General features: G+C 38.4%; 1 protein-coding gene across 2 annotated transcripts in view; it reads right to left on the bottom strand.

Moving 5' to 3' along the window:
* Nucleotides 1-5,032: 5,032 nt before the first annotated feature.
* Nucleotides 5,033-17,550, bottom strand: part of LOC144631545 (uncharacterized) — a 21,765-nt gene continuing 9,247 nt past the window's right edge. Inside the window, exons 2-7 of one of the 2 annotated variants that reach the window (XM_078489994.1) lie at nucleotides 11,395-11,443; nucleotides 10,837-10,871; nucleotides 7,909-7,971; nucleotides 7,437-7,499; nucleotides 7,018-7,045; nucleotides 5,033-6,467 (exon numbers count right to left, since the gene is read on the bottom strand). In XM_078489994.1, the coding sequence (XP_078346120.1) occupies nucleotides 5,398-6,467; nucleotides 7,018-7,045; nucleotides 7,437-7,499; nucleotides 7,909-7,971; nucleotides 10,837-10,871; nucleotides 11,395-11,443 (1,308 nt within the window). In that variant the 3' untranslated portion in view covers nucleotides 5,033-5,397. The remainder of the gene's footprint in view (nucleotides 6,468-7,017; nucleotides 7,046-7,436; nucleotides 7,500-7,908; nucleotides 7,972-10,836; nucleotides 10,872-11,394; nucleotides 11,444-17,550) is intronic. The other variant, XM_078490002.1, reaches the window with a different exon arrangement.

The following is a 17,550-nucleotide window of genomic DNA, read 5'->3' as shown; positions in this document are numbered from 1 at the left end:
ATTCTAATTTTAAAATTACCTTAAATCTCCAATATTTCTTATTTCTCTAAATTTTACTAATCCTTTAAGAAAAACTATCTCCTCCACAAATCCCCAAAAATTTTCAAAACTACCGCAAAACATAGATAGATGGGATGAGCGAAGCGTTTTCAGATTCCTTGAAACGCGAACAAGATATTTCTATTCAGGGGGGGGGGGTGGGGGGAAGAAACTTCCTTTGTTACACAACTCAAAAAATGGTCATAGCGGTGCCGGGCAACCGAGTGTGTGCAATAGCTATCGAATGGTTGCTAAGGGCATAGTGAATAACTTGACAAAGTTCTTTGTTTAGTTCGCATGTTTTGGTCTTGACCGTGCACAAAACACATAGCTATTTGCATTTTGATTGCTCCTTTGAAGTTCGCTGGACATCAAAACAACAAAAAGTGATATATAACGGTGACCAGTCTCGCAAAAGTAAAGCTTGCGAATTTTACTAAATAAAATAACTCCAATGATTCTGAAATGGTTTACCAATTTGGTTGTTAAATGCCAACCGTGACAAATTTTTCGCTTGTTATTCCACGCCGCCTAAACATTCTCAGAGACGTAAAACATCAGGTGAGAAATCTGGCTGAAAATGCAAAAATCATCTCAGCGGCGTGAAACACCAAGCGCAAAAACCGCCACTTTTCGCATTTCACACGCATGCAGTCATTGATATTTAAATCTTTCTGTAAAAACAAAACTTTCGGTGACGTCTTTCTTAGCAACGGCTTGATTGACACAGACTCGCACCGTTGCTCGGCACTGCTATGTCTTCAAAGAAAAGTGCCGACTTTCTCCCCCCCCCTCCCCCCTGTTTCTATTAACCCACATTAAGCGTTGGAAAAACGGCCTACTGGTAAAACCCCGCCTTATACATAAACCACTCTGTTAAAAGCTATTTTTTAGCTTCTTGTTTCTCAAGAAATTGCAGTCAAACAGTCCAAAAAAATGAAAACCTTATTTGAACATAGAAACTAAAATGAAGGGAGTTTTTGATTAGAAAACGATACGCTGTTATATGTTTGTGGGGATTTTGTGGGCTTTTCTCTTCTTCTTTTATACTTTGTTGGCCTTTAGTCGCCTTTGTTCCCTTTCCATGAAAGTGAACAGTTTTTGAGTCTAATGCTTGCGTGCGCTTTGCGCATGCGCATTAGACTCTTTGTTATATGAAAAAAGCTGTTAGCAATCCCAAGGGAATGGTTCGGGATCGATAATCGTTCGCTGTAATGTAGAAAACAATGATCAGCTGCAAGATCGGACTCCGTACGGACACGCACGATTAGTTTCAATTAAAAACAGCCAATCAGCGACACGTGTTCCCACGCATAATTAAAAGTTCTTTCTCAAGTCACGATTATTCAACACTTGAACAGGACGTAATAATTTTCCAGTTAAGACATTTGTAAGCTTTTTGTGAAAATAAATCTTCGTTTTCAGTTCAGTTAAGCACTTGTGTTTTCGTCTTGCTTAAAAAGCAAGACGTCTTTGAGAAAAAATATTTCGACGGCGACTCGCGTTTATTTACACAATGCGACCAAATATTTATTTTGTTTTAAAAAATAGAAAACTTTACCTCGTATTTTGTATTTAAGTCATTCGAATTTTGACCAATTTTTTCTTTACAGTGCAAACAAAAACCTTCAAAAATAAAAGATGTACATGGATAAATGTAAATCAAGTTACGCGACTAAATCAAAATGCGTTTGTTTGGCCGCTTTGCAGTATTACACTGTCCCGGCCTTTGCCATACACTGAAATCGAATTTCATGCTTTTACGACTCTCAGAGATCTTAAGTTCTTCTTACAGCTAGAAAAATCATAAAATGGTTACACTGATATGGAAGTGATGATTCGCGAAATTTGTACATCATGATAAACAGTCTTCGCTCCTGTGTATGGTAGCTCGATAATAATTACCTAGTTTCCAGCGTTCAAAAGGTCATCATTATATTGACGTGAGCATTTACACCCGTTTTTAGGAAAATCTGTCACTAAGTGCTTACAGTACAATGGAGTAACAGTCACTATTTCAAGTGCTTTTATTGCAAAATCTGTTTCAAGAGTCATCATCAAAATGGTGAAAAATCTGAAAGAAAACGATGTGAAGTTCTTCAACCTTTGTTGTAATGAACATGCTTTTTGTAAATCGTCACGCAATCTTGTCCAAATGTTTAATCGTTTCTGCTTTTACGGACAATACGGAAGAAGTAACATCAACTCCTGTTCATACTTTAAATTTTGTGAAGCATATAACATTTATGACTGTTTCGTTTTCATCCATAATCATCCACGATGCCCTTAGCTTGCTATAAGCATTTTAAATTAAACTCCCGAACACAAACCTCTAACCAATTTTAACCGGCTTACGAAAACCGCGCAATCTGTATCACTATGCCATACGGCATTAGACTCATGTCACCCTTGGTGACCTATTTTATACTATTATTTAACCTATGTGGTAAGGAGTACAAATTCGTAGGTTTAATGCGTGTATATCTTAGAATTCTTCCCATCATGCTCAGTAAGGCATACTTTGTAAGACTTCTATCTCCTACAATAACATCTAAACATCTTTTGTCGTGAAAAGTGATGACGTCAAAAGGGGTACAAGAACCAAGCAGTCGGTGAGTTAAGAACTTTCAAGTAGATATAGGATGTATTTCAGGCTAACCGCCTAAACAGACCTTTTTTGTGCTTGTCAAAGAGCGTCCGCAAATGAAACTATTTCCGGGTCCTATCAGTTCCACTAACTCAAAACATTCACTGTTAAGTTTTGTGAGGGGCATAAACTTCTTTAGCGCTTTCTACTACAATGCGAATGGCCTGTGTGCAGCCGCCCGCTTTCCGCTGAACACAGGCTACAATTTTTACTTATGTTGTTGTTGGCAGTCGTTGCAAATGCAAGACATCGGTAAAGACCAAGTCTGCAAGTATTTTTTTTTTAATTCGCACGCATCTTTCTGTTTGAGAGGGTCATTTGAGAATGTTGTTTTCTATATTTCACAGAGTACCACAGAGGAAGTTAACTCAGTCCTACAATGGAAGACTTGAGCGATGTGTCTAAAGACGACTCAACCGGCTTTTCAAATGAAAAACAAATCGAAATACTGGTTTATGCAGATACATCAGGTCCGGAAATTGGCGTCGAGAAACAACAAGATAACGCGGCAACTAAAATTCTAACGGCGACTCAAGAAACGACCGAGAAGAAAGATCAATCTAAAAAGTCGAATTTCTGAGGACTTAAGAAAGGATTCCTCCCATAAATGAACTATTATTTTTTCACCAAAAAAATTATAATATGTAGTTAGAGATTTATTTCACTTCGTTTATTTAATAATAATAAAAAGTATTTTTATAGCGCCAAAATCCACTTATTGCTCATGGCGCTTTACAATAAAAAAATATTAATAAAATGATGTTAAAAAGTTTATATTTACAAATATAAGTTACAAATTACAAATATAATTTACAAATATAAGTTATTTCTATTGATTTGTTTGTAAAAAAGAATTAATTAACAATAAACATTTACGATTGACCCTGTATAAGTTGTTTTTCCGGCGTCACTTCAAAAAAAAAAAGAAAATAAAAAATTATAGCATTGAAGTTTTAATATCGGAACCAGTATTGCGATCGGTATAGGACATTTATGAAATAAAACGGTTTTAAGCCGATCTGTTTTTTTTTGGAAACTACATTTTCAGTGACTTTACTGTTCACCTTCATCAGCGTTCAAAAGTTCGTTTTATAAACGAAAACGAAATTCATCAGAGTTCAAAAGTTCGTTTTATAATCGAAATCGTTTTATAAACGAACTTTTGAACTCTGATGAAGGTGAACAGGAAAGTCACCGAAAATTAGTTTACAAAAAAACCGATCGGCTTAAAAAACAGTTTTAATATCATCGTTCCTACTCCGGTCTTGATCAATCGAGACAGCATTGTTCATTTTTGGTTTATTACAGCCTATAATGGCGCAGATAAAATTTGACGTTGCCAAAAATAGGACTGATGGCGGAAATCTGTTCGCATCCTAGGTTTTATAACATATGTGGTGGTTATTCTCAGCTCATCTAACCAAGTAGTTTTGTTTTGTTTGTTGTTGTTGTTGTTGTTGTGTGTTTTTTCATTCAGACGGGATGAAACTAAACGCGGTACGGGAAGACGTTCACAAAGCAATTCACGAATTTTTGGTTTTTGATTATGTTCTTTTATGAGGTGTCAGTGTGTAAGTTGCAGGGATCTTGTAAAAAAAAAAAAAAAAAAAAAAGCCAAATTAAAAAAATTAAAAAAAGCCAAATTAAACGCATCCTCATATTACTCTCAACACATTTTATCGAATACTGTTATTTTTTTATTATGAGACAGTGCCTGTGATTAATCCCTTGAAGACATTGGCTCCAATCCACTTCCTTTCATCTTTTGGAAGTAAACAGTTCGTGTCAGTTTCAAACTTTACCTTTGCGACGAATGGAGCCTGGGAGCGAAGAATCGTAACACTTGTCTAGAGTTATTTTCCAGTGATAGTGGCTTGTTTGCCGCGCTATAATCTAGACGGTGCCATTTCCTGGTCAGCGGGTCGCCAAGAAAAATAGAGGTCTGTCTGTTACTCCCCAGTGCAGTGAAACGCAAAAAATCCGACGCCACTTCTGGTTTCCGTTGCCTCGAAGTTTGGAAAGAGTTTTATGCAAAAATGTGCAAAACGTTTAAAAGACTGAAAAGGTTATTAAAGGAGCAATGAGAAACCTCATTATAAGCAAATAAACCTAGCTCGGTAGATAACAATTACAAAGCATTTGAATTGTACTTTTGGGAGGTTAGGGGGCGCTTGCACATGATGTTAGTCTGTAATTTCGGTTTTTGTTGTTGTTGTTGTTGCTCTCCCCCTGCTATGATACAGAGAGAATAAAAGAGTTTACTATGAAACCCCAAGGTCTGAATCCACCACTGTGGATTCAGTGATAAAGGTCAAATTTGGACAGATGCTATGGGCAACATTTCATTATTTAATGCTCATCCTAAAGCTTTAAAGATCGATGTAAGACAACAGCACTTCCTGAAACTAAAGCTTTAACAATGCCTGGGTTACAAATCAGTTTGTAGACAACGATACAAGTTCTCAACTTGTAGCTCAGTTGTACAAACCAAAGATGCTAAGCTATTAGCACTGACGGATGCGCTTAGTTATCAAGCATTCAAACATTCCTCATTGTAAATGAGAAGTTGAATTACATTCGGGTAATACTTCTAAACTATTATATAACACATTTTAAAATGCCTTAGTCCAAGGCCTAAATTCATGTAAATCATTAGCAGATATAAGACCATATAAGGCTGCATTGTTCAACACAACTGCGCTTTCTCAGTTCTACACAAACTTGTAAACGAAGCTATCGATGTTGTAATTGCTTTTGTAGTAATTAGCAAACACAAGGTATCTTTGGCCTTTGTCAGCAATGGCGTCTACTCCGCGACCTCCGAAGGTTTGAAAATCTTGGTAATGAGTGAACTGTGCTCCTGACGCCTTGTACACAACTGAACGAACCGAGTACCCAGCACTATCTCCATGATAATGGGCAATAGCGAGGAACATTTCACCATTCACTTCAAACAAACACAACTCCATAGCACCACGGGTAGGAATCTCTTGAAATAAAGTAAACTTCGCACCATCCCATTTAAAGATAAGCGATTTAATGTTACGATTGCTCCCTGTATAATAGTTGGCAAAAGCGAGAAAGACATGACCGCTGACACGGAAAAATTTTGCACTGTATGCCCCTTGGGTCTGCATCGTTTGCGACTTTAAGAAATGACCTCCGGACCATTTGTACACGATAGAATCAGTGTTGTATTTCTTCTGAGGGTGATAATGGTTTGCATAGACAAGGTAAGTCTCGTTTGCGATCGCGATTGAATCGCAAGCCATGGCACCGTTGGTAGGAATGTTCTGGTATTTCACGAACCTTCCTTCCTTCCACTTGTAGACAAATGAGTCGATTGAATAAGTACTGCCATCGTAGTATTCTGAAACGGCCAAGTAATGTTCTCCTTCAATGGTGAAAAACCTGAAGCCAGACGCACCATTCGTTGAAATCAGCTGGAACTGTTCAAACTGGTCTCCGCTCCATTTGTAGACGACAGAGTTCTGTTTGTAGCCGCCATCGTAGTAGTTTGCAATGGCCATGTAGTGCACTTTGTCAATTACGAAGTGTTCAATACCATGCGCTCCATGGGTAGTTAGAGTTTGGTTTTGAACAAAACGCCCGTTTTCCATTTTGTAAACAACAGACTTGGCTTTATTTCCTGCTTTGTCGCCATGGTAATTGGCAAACACCAGAAACAGATCATCACCAATTGAAAAGGACTTGACGGCGGCTGCACCTTTTGTGGGAATATCTTGAAACTTCTCAAAGAAGTGAAGACCTTGCTTACAGTCTGTGGAGAAATAGCAGACCAATATTGCATTTTTAATGAATGAATTCGTCACCTTACATTTTTTTAGTGACGCTCATTTATATTGACCTTTAATGTAGTTGTTCGTTTTAGTAAATTAACAGAACATAAACATTTTATCAGCAATTACACTTTAAGGCCCCGTCCACGCTGACCCGGGTAAATTTGAAACGGCGAAATTTGAAAACGCCGCGTAAAATGTTTTCTGTCCGCATTAACCCGGATAAATTTGAAAACGATACGCTTCATTGGTAAGCGTTTTTGAAAAACTTCGTTTTCGGTGACCGAAAACGCCGTTTCAGTGTGGACGGTTGGCCTAACCGGGGAAAAAAGATGCGTTTTCAAATTTATCCGGGTCTGTGTGGACGGAGCCTAAATGTTATACTGGGCATTCTTCAGCACTTTTTCATTTTTGGGCAAGTTCCGTTTGTTTTTTGTTTTAATATCTTCTGTAGCTGACAGCAACTAAACGAAATTGAAAACAGGTTCTCACAACTACGAATATATTATAAATCGAACGTTTATATCTCACCGCGATCGCAAGGGCTCGGCTTGGGTTGCTGAAATGAAATCAATTAATAGTACAGTCAGTTATCTTTAAATATTTCTCTTGATTGTTGCAAAGTTTGCAATAAAGTTTGTACTACCATTTAAAGCTCTTTTTACCCCCCCCCCTCTTTAAAGCCTCCCCTCTCTAATACGCCTCCCCCCTCCCGTCCGGAAGATAAACATTTTAGTACACCCCCCCCCCCCTGTCTGTCTATTAAGCTATCTCAGCATGCACTAGCTATTACATCCTCGGAGACCGAGGGGAAGTTAGTGGGGCGAAACGAAGGAATAAATCGGGCAGAAATCGTAGCGATTTATTCCTTCGTTTCGCCCCACTAACTGCCCCTAGGTCTTCGAGGATGTAGCTATTAATGAACGTTATTTTAGAGTTGGATGTCTTACATTTCTAAGTCGTTCCACTTCTTGAGTGAGGTCTTTAAGCTTTGACTTAATCGCTGTTAGTTCCTAACAAGGAAAGTAATAGATTTGATTTGTTAACCACTTTATCGATCCTTCGTAAGTACGAATCCCTGTATACCCATTCCTTTTGGTTTAAAGTTTGTTTTTGGCATTTTCGTTCAGTTTCCTAATTTTCTGTTTTGAAGAGCTTATTATTTTATATCTATATGGTGCAACAAGCTAGAACGAGTCATGGACTTAGTTTGTACTTTTGTCGCTGTTTAGCGAGGTATGGCTAAGAGAAAAAGTACAAAAAGTACCGGTCACTGCACTTTATTTCTTTTGAAATCTAGGAAACGTTTGACCACAGAATATTATTCAAACTCCATTTACAATTGTTCCGTTTTCTTCATGTTCATGTTAATTTAAATTTTCAAGTTATTAGTTACATGAGAATTGTAGACTCGTTGCAAACCTTTATATCGCATATTCCAGGTTCGCCTTTCTTGCCATCTCTCCCTTCCTCTCCCTTGTCACCCTGCGAGACCACAACACACTGCTTTTTAGTTGTTCATACAACACACGCGTTGAAAAATAATTCAGCCACGGGCAGTGATGTGAAGAAGGAGAGAAGTAAAGCTACGGGGGTGGGGTAAGGTATATATCGGTAAGCGCTCGCCTGTAACCAATGTGGTCTGGTTATGAGTGTTTCTTACCAGGCATAACTAATCGATAATCAATGACATCAATTAGTAATAAATGAGTAATCGATGGGTAATCAGTTGATTAGTCATTGATTATTGGCGATGATCAATGAGTAATCGATGACTAATCGAAGCCCCCAAATTTTTGTGGCCTATCCATTACTCATCGATGACATCGATTACTCATTGATGTGATTGATTACCTATTGATGACCCATCGATTACTCATTCCTCGCGAAGCGAGGCCGAAGGCCGAGCGTAGCGGGGTGTATAATTTTGTCCCTCAAAGGGCTCAGGCGGGATGAAATCTCGTGTGGAGTTTACGGTCATATTTGTGAGCTTGGTGTCTGGCGGAAATGACGTCACACGGCCGCGCGCTGGTGGCCTAATGGTGTGACGCGCTGGCTTGAAATCAGATCTTCGGGACTGAGGGCAGGGGTTCGAATCTGGCTAGGTTTTTTTTTTTTTTTTTTTTTTCTACTATTATTTTTTTTTGTGGGTTCGAATCCTGAGCCTTTCATTTTTATCGTTTTTCTTTTCGGATTAAGGTGGCTCCATAGGGTTTTGAGATATTACGGCGCGCGCAGAAGTGATACCCATCAAGAGATCATTTTCGCGTTATTTTTTAAACTAGTTAAATAAAAGCTGCCGAAATATTAAAAACAAGGACTAAAATATGTTGTGCATTATTCTTTTTTTAAAATAACGGCCTTTGTTTTTGAGCTACATCTACTCAAAAAGTCCTATTTTTTGGTGTTTTTATGGTTTTGATCTTAAATTTCTTTAATTTTCTTCGGTGAAAAATTTTGAAATTCTCCCAACGGATTTAATCTGATGAGAAGTAACTTTTAAAAACAAAAAAAGTAGGAGTTGTCCAGGTCGTTTTTTCGTTTTTGGTTATTTTGTGTTTTTTTGACTAAGCAAAAAAACTGGCTTACAATTTTTTTTTAAAAAACGGCAAAAAGGGCAGTTTAAAAGGTATCACATCTATGCCAAATTTTAAGGAATTTCACCGAAGGAAACTCTAGTAAATAGCAGGGGAAAATTCCTATTTTTGCCCGAATAACAATTACGTCATCAGAATAGAAATTGTCCAAGATCGCTATTTGAGCATGCGCGAACTTTCGAACCATACGAGTTGATGTGTAAAGACGAGCGTTTCCCGTTGTTGTCGGTTTTTGTGCGAATATCTGTTAACACAACGGTTAGTTAGAGACATACCTTAATCCTTTATGTAGCAGAATCTCTGAAATTCTGCTCGAAGTATCTTATAATCGCGGAGACTATTCTTTATTTTATCTTTTGCTTTCGATCGTACGAACTTTACAAAAGCGGCCAGAAGCACCGCGGACGTTGTAAACACCTTTTTAGGGTGTTGTAAACTCTTTTATCTGCTCAACACAGGAAAGAACGGGTGTTATTTCATTGGCAGGAAGCAAGTCTCGCGTTTTCTCGCCGAAAATTTCACGCTCGCGTGAAGCCGCCATGTTTGTTTTGATTTGCCGGCATTTCAAGCTCGTACCCATTCTTCGCGCGGTCAAGAAACCCTATGGAGCCACCTTAAAATAACACTGATTTCCACATAATACTCCCTCAACGCCTATTCAGGCTATAAACTGCTGGTGTTGAAAACTGTTCATTGTCTGCTGTATTTTGTCGAAGTCTCTGTAATCGGGCAGTTCATTGTTGTTCAGTTTCTGTTTGTATTCTGTCTGCTGTATTTTGTCGAAGTCTCTGTAATCGTGCAGTTCGTTGTCGTTCAGTTTCTGTTTCTATTCTGTCTGCTGTATTTTGTCCGTTACTAGGCAACAATAACCCAGAGCTTCGCGAGGCCCTGCGAGTCACGTATTACTAGTTGACTATTATAATGTGCACAAAAGACGCATTTCTTGCTTTCTTGAACCCTTTTTTTTTTCGTTTGTGACTTTTTTATCTGTGTTAGACGTATTTTTCTTAATAACTGGCGTTCTTGTTGACGAAATTAATTACGCTTTCATAAAAGGGCAAATAACCTTCCGGCATGTCGAGACGTACCCTGGGTGCCAGAGGGTTTTTTTCCTTTTTTGCAGGAAAGACACTTTTTGTTTTGTTTTTCGCTCGTTCTATCGTGGCTTTGCCACTCTATCAATGATCGCTGCTTCGCCGCTTTTTGTCGCCGCAAAAATAATCCTCTGGCACCCAGGGTAGACGAGACGTGATTAAATCACAAAAACAAATTATTTTTAGTTGTGCAATATTTCACTCTAAAAAAAAAACAACTGAACAGGAGCAAACCGGTCTGAAAATGAAACTAACAAGTACGCTGACAAGAATCGAGTACGTGGTTATAGATTTCGCTTGGTTGATGTTTGTCAGCAAAGTAAAACTGCTTCGGCTTAGGGAAACAGCCGGCATAAGCAGTTACATTACGCACAGGAATGAGATGACATCGATGAATAATGAACGAAATCAATGACTAATCAATACAATCAATGACTAATCGATGCAATCGATGACTAATCGATGGCCAAAAATTTTGTGGCCTATCGATTAGTCATCGATTACTCATTGATCATCGGCAATAATCAATGACGAATCAACTGATTACCTATCGATTACCCATTGATTAATCATTGATTTCATTGATGTCATTGATGTCATCGATTAGTTATGCCTGGTTCTTACTGTGCTAGTTTTCAACGTAAAGCGCACATACTAACCTTAACTCCATCCCTTCCACTCAAGCCATCTCTTCCTGCAAATAGAGAATCTTCCATTACTCAATAGTTAATTATAACAGTCCGTGGGTATTTTTTACGAAAGTTTGAAACAGAAAAAGAGAGAGTGAAATACAACTGTTTCCGAACTGAGTTTAACATTTTGAATTAAGAAAGGTGGAATTATTTTGATTATAAACAACAAGGTACCACCATTAGACGGGCCCAGGCCGCAAGCGGTCTACGCCCGTCTCGTGCTTTCGGTTATTTTTTTTTTGTAGGAAGGGTATTGAAGGTTTCGCATTCTGATTGGCTTAGACTTAGTCATCTTTCATCAGCTTCTTGAAATTGCCAGGATGGGGGCATGGGACAGAAAAAGGTCTTTCTATGTCACTTATTCTGTTTGGCTTACTACGGCTCATCTCTTATCAGCCACTTGGGAAGATTGATTTTAAATACCATGCTTAGTACGTGTTAACTCGACAAGAAATCCACGTTTAAGGCTAAGAAAAATTTTTTGGCTTCTGTGGAATTCGATAGTGACGTAAAACGTGTACTTACCGTCACGTCCATCTCTTCCATGGCAACCACATTGATAGCTTGTCGAGGCCTGAAAAAAAAAAAGAGTTGTATACTTTGCATGTGAAATCGATGTGTTAAACAGTGATTTTCATCTTCAAAACGCAAACACACGAAGATTGGCGAGAGGGTAACTAAATTTAATCAGATTTCCACAGACAGATGGGACAGAAGATATGAATATCTGTTAAAACAACCGATCAACCCCAAGGGTGATTGATCTTTCTGACCCTCGTGATGTGAATTCTTGTCTATTGCTTGTTGCGTAAAAGTACGCGCCACTACTTAAGAAAATTTGAACGTTGCATCAGTCTAAGAAATGAACTGTACAGTGGGCAAAGGGTCCACGTAGATCCATTATAAGACATTTTGCTATTTTTAGAACAAATTGTGCTACCCGCGAAGTCATAAAACGGGGCGGATACACGCAAATTTGGGTCGGCTCAGGCGTGGATGGTGCCTGAGTTGTGCATGTGCCAGCGACACGCGAGTCGCGGTTAACAAAGATCTGTTGTCTCTGCCGACTATGACTCCTGATAAAGAAATAAGGGAATACCGAATATATCAAATGAAACAGTGAGCAACAGTGATCAAAATAAAAATCAGGAACATTATTTCGATTTGTCCAGGTTCCTTATCCTCTGAGGCTGTGTAAAACTCTATGAAGCCGTGACGTGATCGAGAGGCGACTCCATACTCCCAGTTTGTCGGAATAAATGCGTTTGATAATAAAACGCTTAAAAGAACGGTTGAACAAGAACACTGTTTTGATAAAGTCGATCAGTAGCTGGGCTGCACGATATGCATGGAAGTTATATGAATGGAGGCTAGGAAATAGGCTTGCTACTTTACCTGACTTTGTTGGTTTGAACCCACAAGGACGTAAAGTAGGATAAAACACAACAAACGAAACAAGTAAAACATCCTGTCGTGTCTTTCGCAAATCTCACCTTCCACTATAGTGAATGTGCAACAAGTAAACTGCAGGACGTGATGTTATGTGTTGACCCGCAATTTTTTAAGGTGCGGCGTTCTTAGCTATTAAATTGCGTCTAGAGTTCTATTACATTAATATCACATGCATGGCTCTTAGCCAGATATCATTGTTGGATGACAGAAAAAATGGGTCAAGTCAAATGTTTCTATACCCGGAAAATAGTTAACTAGTTTGCCAATACGTCCAGGATCTATATTTAGGATACCAAAGGTGTCACCTTTTATGCCAAGTCAAAGGCCTCTACCCGAAAATAGCTGCCAATTGCTGTCTGTGTTATGTCCAGGGAACAATATTCAAGATACTAAAGGTGTTTCTTGTCCTTTACCCCTAAACCGCTGAGTTTCCTTTAAAAAAGAGCAATTATATGCTACAAATGCCTATTTATGGCTGTTTTCTCAAGATACTGCAGACAAACGGTGCAAAACTTCATTTTCAAGATGAAAACTACGATAGAGATAAAAAAGGTACACACTATTTCATGTTTTTGGGTCTCTTGTGTGCTTCGTTCCTTTTGTTTTCTTTCTCTTTTTTTGTTTTTTTTTTGGCCTTAAGTCGTCTTGTCACCTTTGGAAAAGCTTCTACCAAAACTTCCAAGAAAAAGAACATTTTTTTAACCAAAGTGGTCGGGAGTACAAATTCGTAGTTTTTATCTTGCTCATTTAGGTAAAAATGCTGTGTAAGATATTAAATATTATAAAGACAGAAGGAAACGAAAAAAGATTAGTGAGCGCGTGCTTTCTCATCGACGACATTTTCAAAGCAAATTACCTTGAGAGCGCATCGGGTGTTCATTCTTCATTCTTCAGGTGCTATTCTTGAAAGCAAAGCTTAACAAAAAACGACTTTAATTACAGAAAGCATAGCTTCATAGCAAAGCTTGTCCTGGCATAGGAATAGCTGCTGGAGCAGAAAATTTACCAGCAAAGATGGGGAGGAGGAAAACAGCGCTGCAGAGGAAACAGCCAAAAAAATGTACAAATCTGAATCAGAATTTAAAATGCAATTGAAAAACTAGAATTCACGGTAACAACGCACAAAAAAGACACAAATAGCAAGTCTACAAGAATTGCTTTTGAATTCGCACGCTTATATCATACGGAGTATTATGTTTGAGAGGGTCATTTGAAAATTATCTTTTTGTTGTTTTCTATATCTCAGAGAAAGATATCGTTCCTACAATGGAAGACTTGAGCAATGTTCCTAAAGACGACTCAAATGGCTTTTCAAATGAAACACAAATCGAGATACTGGTCAATGCAGACACATCAGGTCCGGAAAATGGCGTCGAGAAACAAAATAACGTGGAAACTGAAAATCCAACGACCAAGAAGAAAGATCGGTCTGAACAACGGGCAGGCTTAAGAAAGGATTCCTCTTATAAATGAACTATTATTTTTTCGCCAAAAAATTGTAATGTGTAGTTAGAGATTTATTTCGAATTTTTTTTATTTCTAGTGATTTGTTTGTAAATAAATCATAAATTAACAATAAACATTTACAAGTGACCCTGTGTAAGTAGTTTTTCTCGGCGTCAGTGACTTCAAACAAAAAAAGGAAACAAAAAAATAGCATTGATGTTTTAATATCATCGTTCCTAATCCGGTCTTGATCTTCCCAATCGAAAACAGCATTGTGCTATAATTATGGCACAAAGAAAATTTTACACTGCTAACTGAATAGGACATACGGCGGAAATCTGTCCGCATTGTAGGTTTTATAACATCTGTGGTGTTTTTTTCTTTTCACCGAAAGGATTTGTCGTGATTTAAAAAAAAACTTTGCGTGTCACAAAAATATGAATAAATGCATTGTGTCAATTTAGTGGGCTTTGTTTTGCCATGTTTTAAGTACGGGAAGCCGTTCTCAAACCTAGTCACGAATGGTTTTTGATTGTGTTCTTTAATGAGGTGTCAGTGTGTAAGTTCCAGGGAAATAGTCAAATTAAACACATCTTCATATTACTCTCAACACATTTTATCAAATAGTGTTATTTTTTTAATATACGACAGGATGAAATTAAAGTGCCTGCGATTAATCCCTTGTTGAAGACATTGGCTACAATCCACTTCCTTTCATCTTTTGGGAGTAAACAGTTCGTTTCAGTTTCCAACTTTACCTTTGCGACGAATGGAGCTGGGAGCGAAGAATCGTAACGCTGAGTCTAGACTTAATTACCAGTGATAGTGGCTTGTTTGCCGCGCAATCTGGACGGTTCCATTTCCTGGTCAGCGGGTTGCCAAGAAAAATAAGGGTCTATCTGATACTCCTCGGGGCGGTTACACGCTAAAAATTCCAAAGCAGGGGGGGGGGGGGGGGGGAGAAACGAGGTCTGAGACCGAATAGCGATGCTCTCACAACTTGCAACGCAATCAATTCACGATCTAGTCAGCGGTTTTTCGACGATGACGCAGCAGGCCATCCTTTCCCGCGAAATGGAATCATGACTATCATGACTGTGGATTTAGTGATTGTAAAGAGATCACAACTATCTTTACTTAAAATCTAAATCCACTTTTTTATCCGAAAACTTTGCCATCTTCATGAAGTTATAAAAACGCAGAATTTTGTGCTGTCGTGCTACTGTGTAGCGATGAGATGCAAATGATTGTACTACGATTTTCAACCCACATGGGGATTGCGAATGCGGTAAAACAAGGAACGACCAAGTCATCAAACAACCTCAAAACAATAGAAATAAAACAATAGCTCCGACCAGCACGGGAAAATTACCATTTCAGTAACAGTTTTATGTAATGTTTAATAAACGAGCTGGAGTGCTTTATCAAGTTCAAAACACGAGGCGCAGCCGAGTGTTTTAGACTGCGAGTTCATTGAACGGCTTCAAAAACCTCTGATGTAGATCTTTTCATTCTTGCATTCATATTTAGATTTTGGGTTATTTTGGCCAAGAATATGGGACATGAAATTTAGCCGTGCCTTTATCAGATATAAAGTCACTCATTAAACATTAATTTTCTTTGTATTTTCTTAATGAATTATTAATGAGTTTTTGAATTCATAACAAACACCGCTTGTTGACAACAGGAATCTTTCCGGAAACATTTTCGCTGATTAAAAGATGCAACCAAGAAAACTTCTTTTACTACTATAAAAAAATTACCGAGCTCTCCCACTGGCGCCATGTTGTTGTTATTGTTTTGGCAAGTTCTGAATGAGAGGAGCAGCTCTAGCCTGAATTTCAGACCTCCCTCTGTGGTCGCCTACTCCCCAGAAGGGACGTCTGAACAAATCTGGCCCTAATGCCGTCCGGTGACGTCACTACCCGAAAACCGGGTAGTGATTTTGATTGGTTGATTTAAAAATTATTTGCATAATTATGTGAAATTATGACTGAATTTTACCGCGCGAGAATTTTTATTTGAAAACGTTTGGAAAGGGTTCGAAAGAGTTCACCTTCCCAGAAATGCATTTATTAGTCATTTACCTTGAGTTTATTACTTTATTAGTTTACCTACGGATGAAGAATAGTAATGGAAACCAGTAGGTTTTAAGTTGGCGGCATTCGTCGCTTCGACATGCAGTGTTTTGCCAAATTTTTACGTATTCTTGCTTTGTCAACAAAGCCACTCGACGCTTATGTCCTACAGCCTCGATGAGCCAGTGATTTCTGAACTTAGTGCCCACGGTCAAGTAGGATATTTTTGTATTGAATTCCGTTTCTTGATGCCTCTGTAACCGTCTATATTGATTCATTTAAGTACTCACGAGTGTGTTGTATTTGTCCGCTGCGTAACATATTATATTTTGATCGCTTGATAAAGCAAATCAGTTCCGATTAAATCGGTTCCGTAAAAGAATATAGCCTGCAGTCGATTAAAATCTCATTCATTTGTCTCAAGTTTTCAATAGTTTACTATATATTAAAACAATTTTATACCCTGTAATCCTTTATTGAAGCGGTTTTTCTTTCACAATTTCATGGCCTCGACAGAAACTTTTCTGCATGAATTAACCAGATGTGTTCAGACGTCCCTTCTGGGGAGTAGGCGACCACAGAGGGAGGTCTGAAATTCAGGCTAGAGCTGCTCATGCTTCTCAGAGGCATCCGCTGAATACCGCCCCGCTGATTGCTTTGCAAGTTGTGAGAGTATCGCTCAGATTTCGTATAAGAGAATGTGTGGAAAGTTGCTCCCCCCCCCCCCCCCCTGTTCCAAAGCCACTTCTAGTTTCCGTTTCCTCGAAGTTTGGTAAGAGTTTGATAAGAAAATGTGCAAAACGTTTATAAGACTGAAAAGGTTATGAGAGCGATGACAAACGTAAATTATAAGCTAAAATAAATAAATAAATAAATATATGTTTATAGTGGCCATGCACTTAGCTTCATATCTCAACGAGATAGCTAGCTTACAGGCATGCCACTGAAACAGACGTAACAAATAATTTTAAATGAACATAACAAGGTTAAAAATCCCAACTGGCAGGAGGCAGACCAGTTGGCTATATACAAAGCGTGGTCGAGGATTTAAACTCGGGACAACCGAGAAACAAATCCAGCTAGTGGCAAGGGCAGGTCTTGAACCGGGGACCTCCGGATTACAATACCAGCGCCCTAAACCACTCGGCCACGCTTGCCTCAATAAACCTATAGGTAGATAACAATTACAAAACGTTTGAATTGTCTTTTTTGGAGGGTCAGGGGCGCTTGCACATGTTGTTGTTGTTGCTCTTCACCTGCTAAAACACAGAGAGTATAAAAGAGTTTCCAATACTATGAAACCCCTAGGTCTGGATCCACCACTGTGGATTCAGTGATTAAGGTCAAACTTGGACAGATGTTATGGGCAACATTTTAATTATTTAATGCTCATCCTAAAGCTTTAAAGATCGATGTAAGACAACAGCACTTCCTGAAACTAAAGCCATAACAATGCCTGGGTTACAAATCAGTTTGTAGACAACGATACAAGTTCTCAACTTGTAGCTTAGTTGTACAAACCAAAGATGCTAAGCTATTAGCACTGACGCGCTTAGTAATCAAGCATTCAAACATTCCTCATTGTAAATGAGAAGTTGAATTACATTCGGGTAATACTTCTAAACTATTATATGACACATTTAATGCTTTAGTCCAAGGCCTAAATTCATGTAAATCATTAGCAGATATAAGGCTGCATTGTTCA

This window comes from Oculina patagonica, chromosome 1 (genome assembly GCF_052425735.1).
Source record: "Oculina patagonica isolate OP01 chromosome 1, crgOcupat, whole genome shotgun sequence".
Classification (NCBI taxonomy): domain Eukaryota; kingdom Metazoa; phylum Cnidaria; class Anthozoa; order Scleractinia; family Oculinidae; genus Oculina; species Oculina patagonica.
This window is presented reverse-complemented; position numbering and strand designations above follow the sequence as displayed.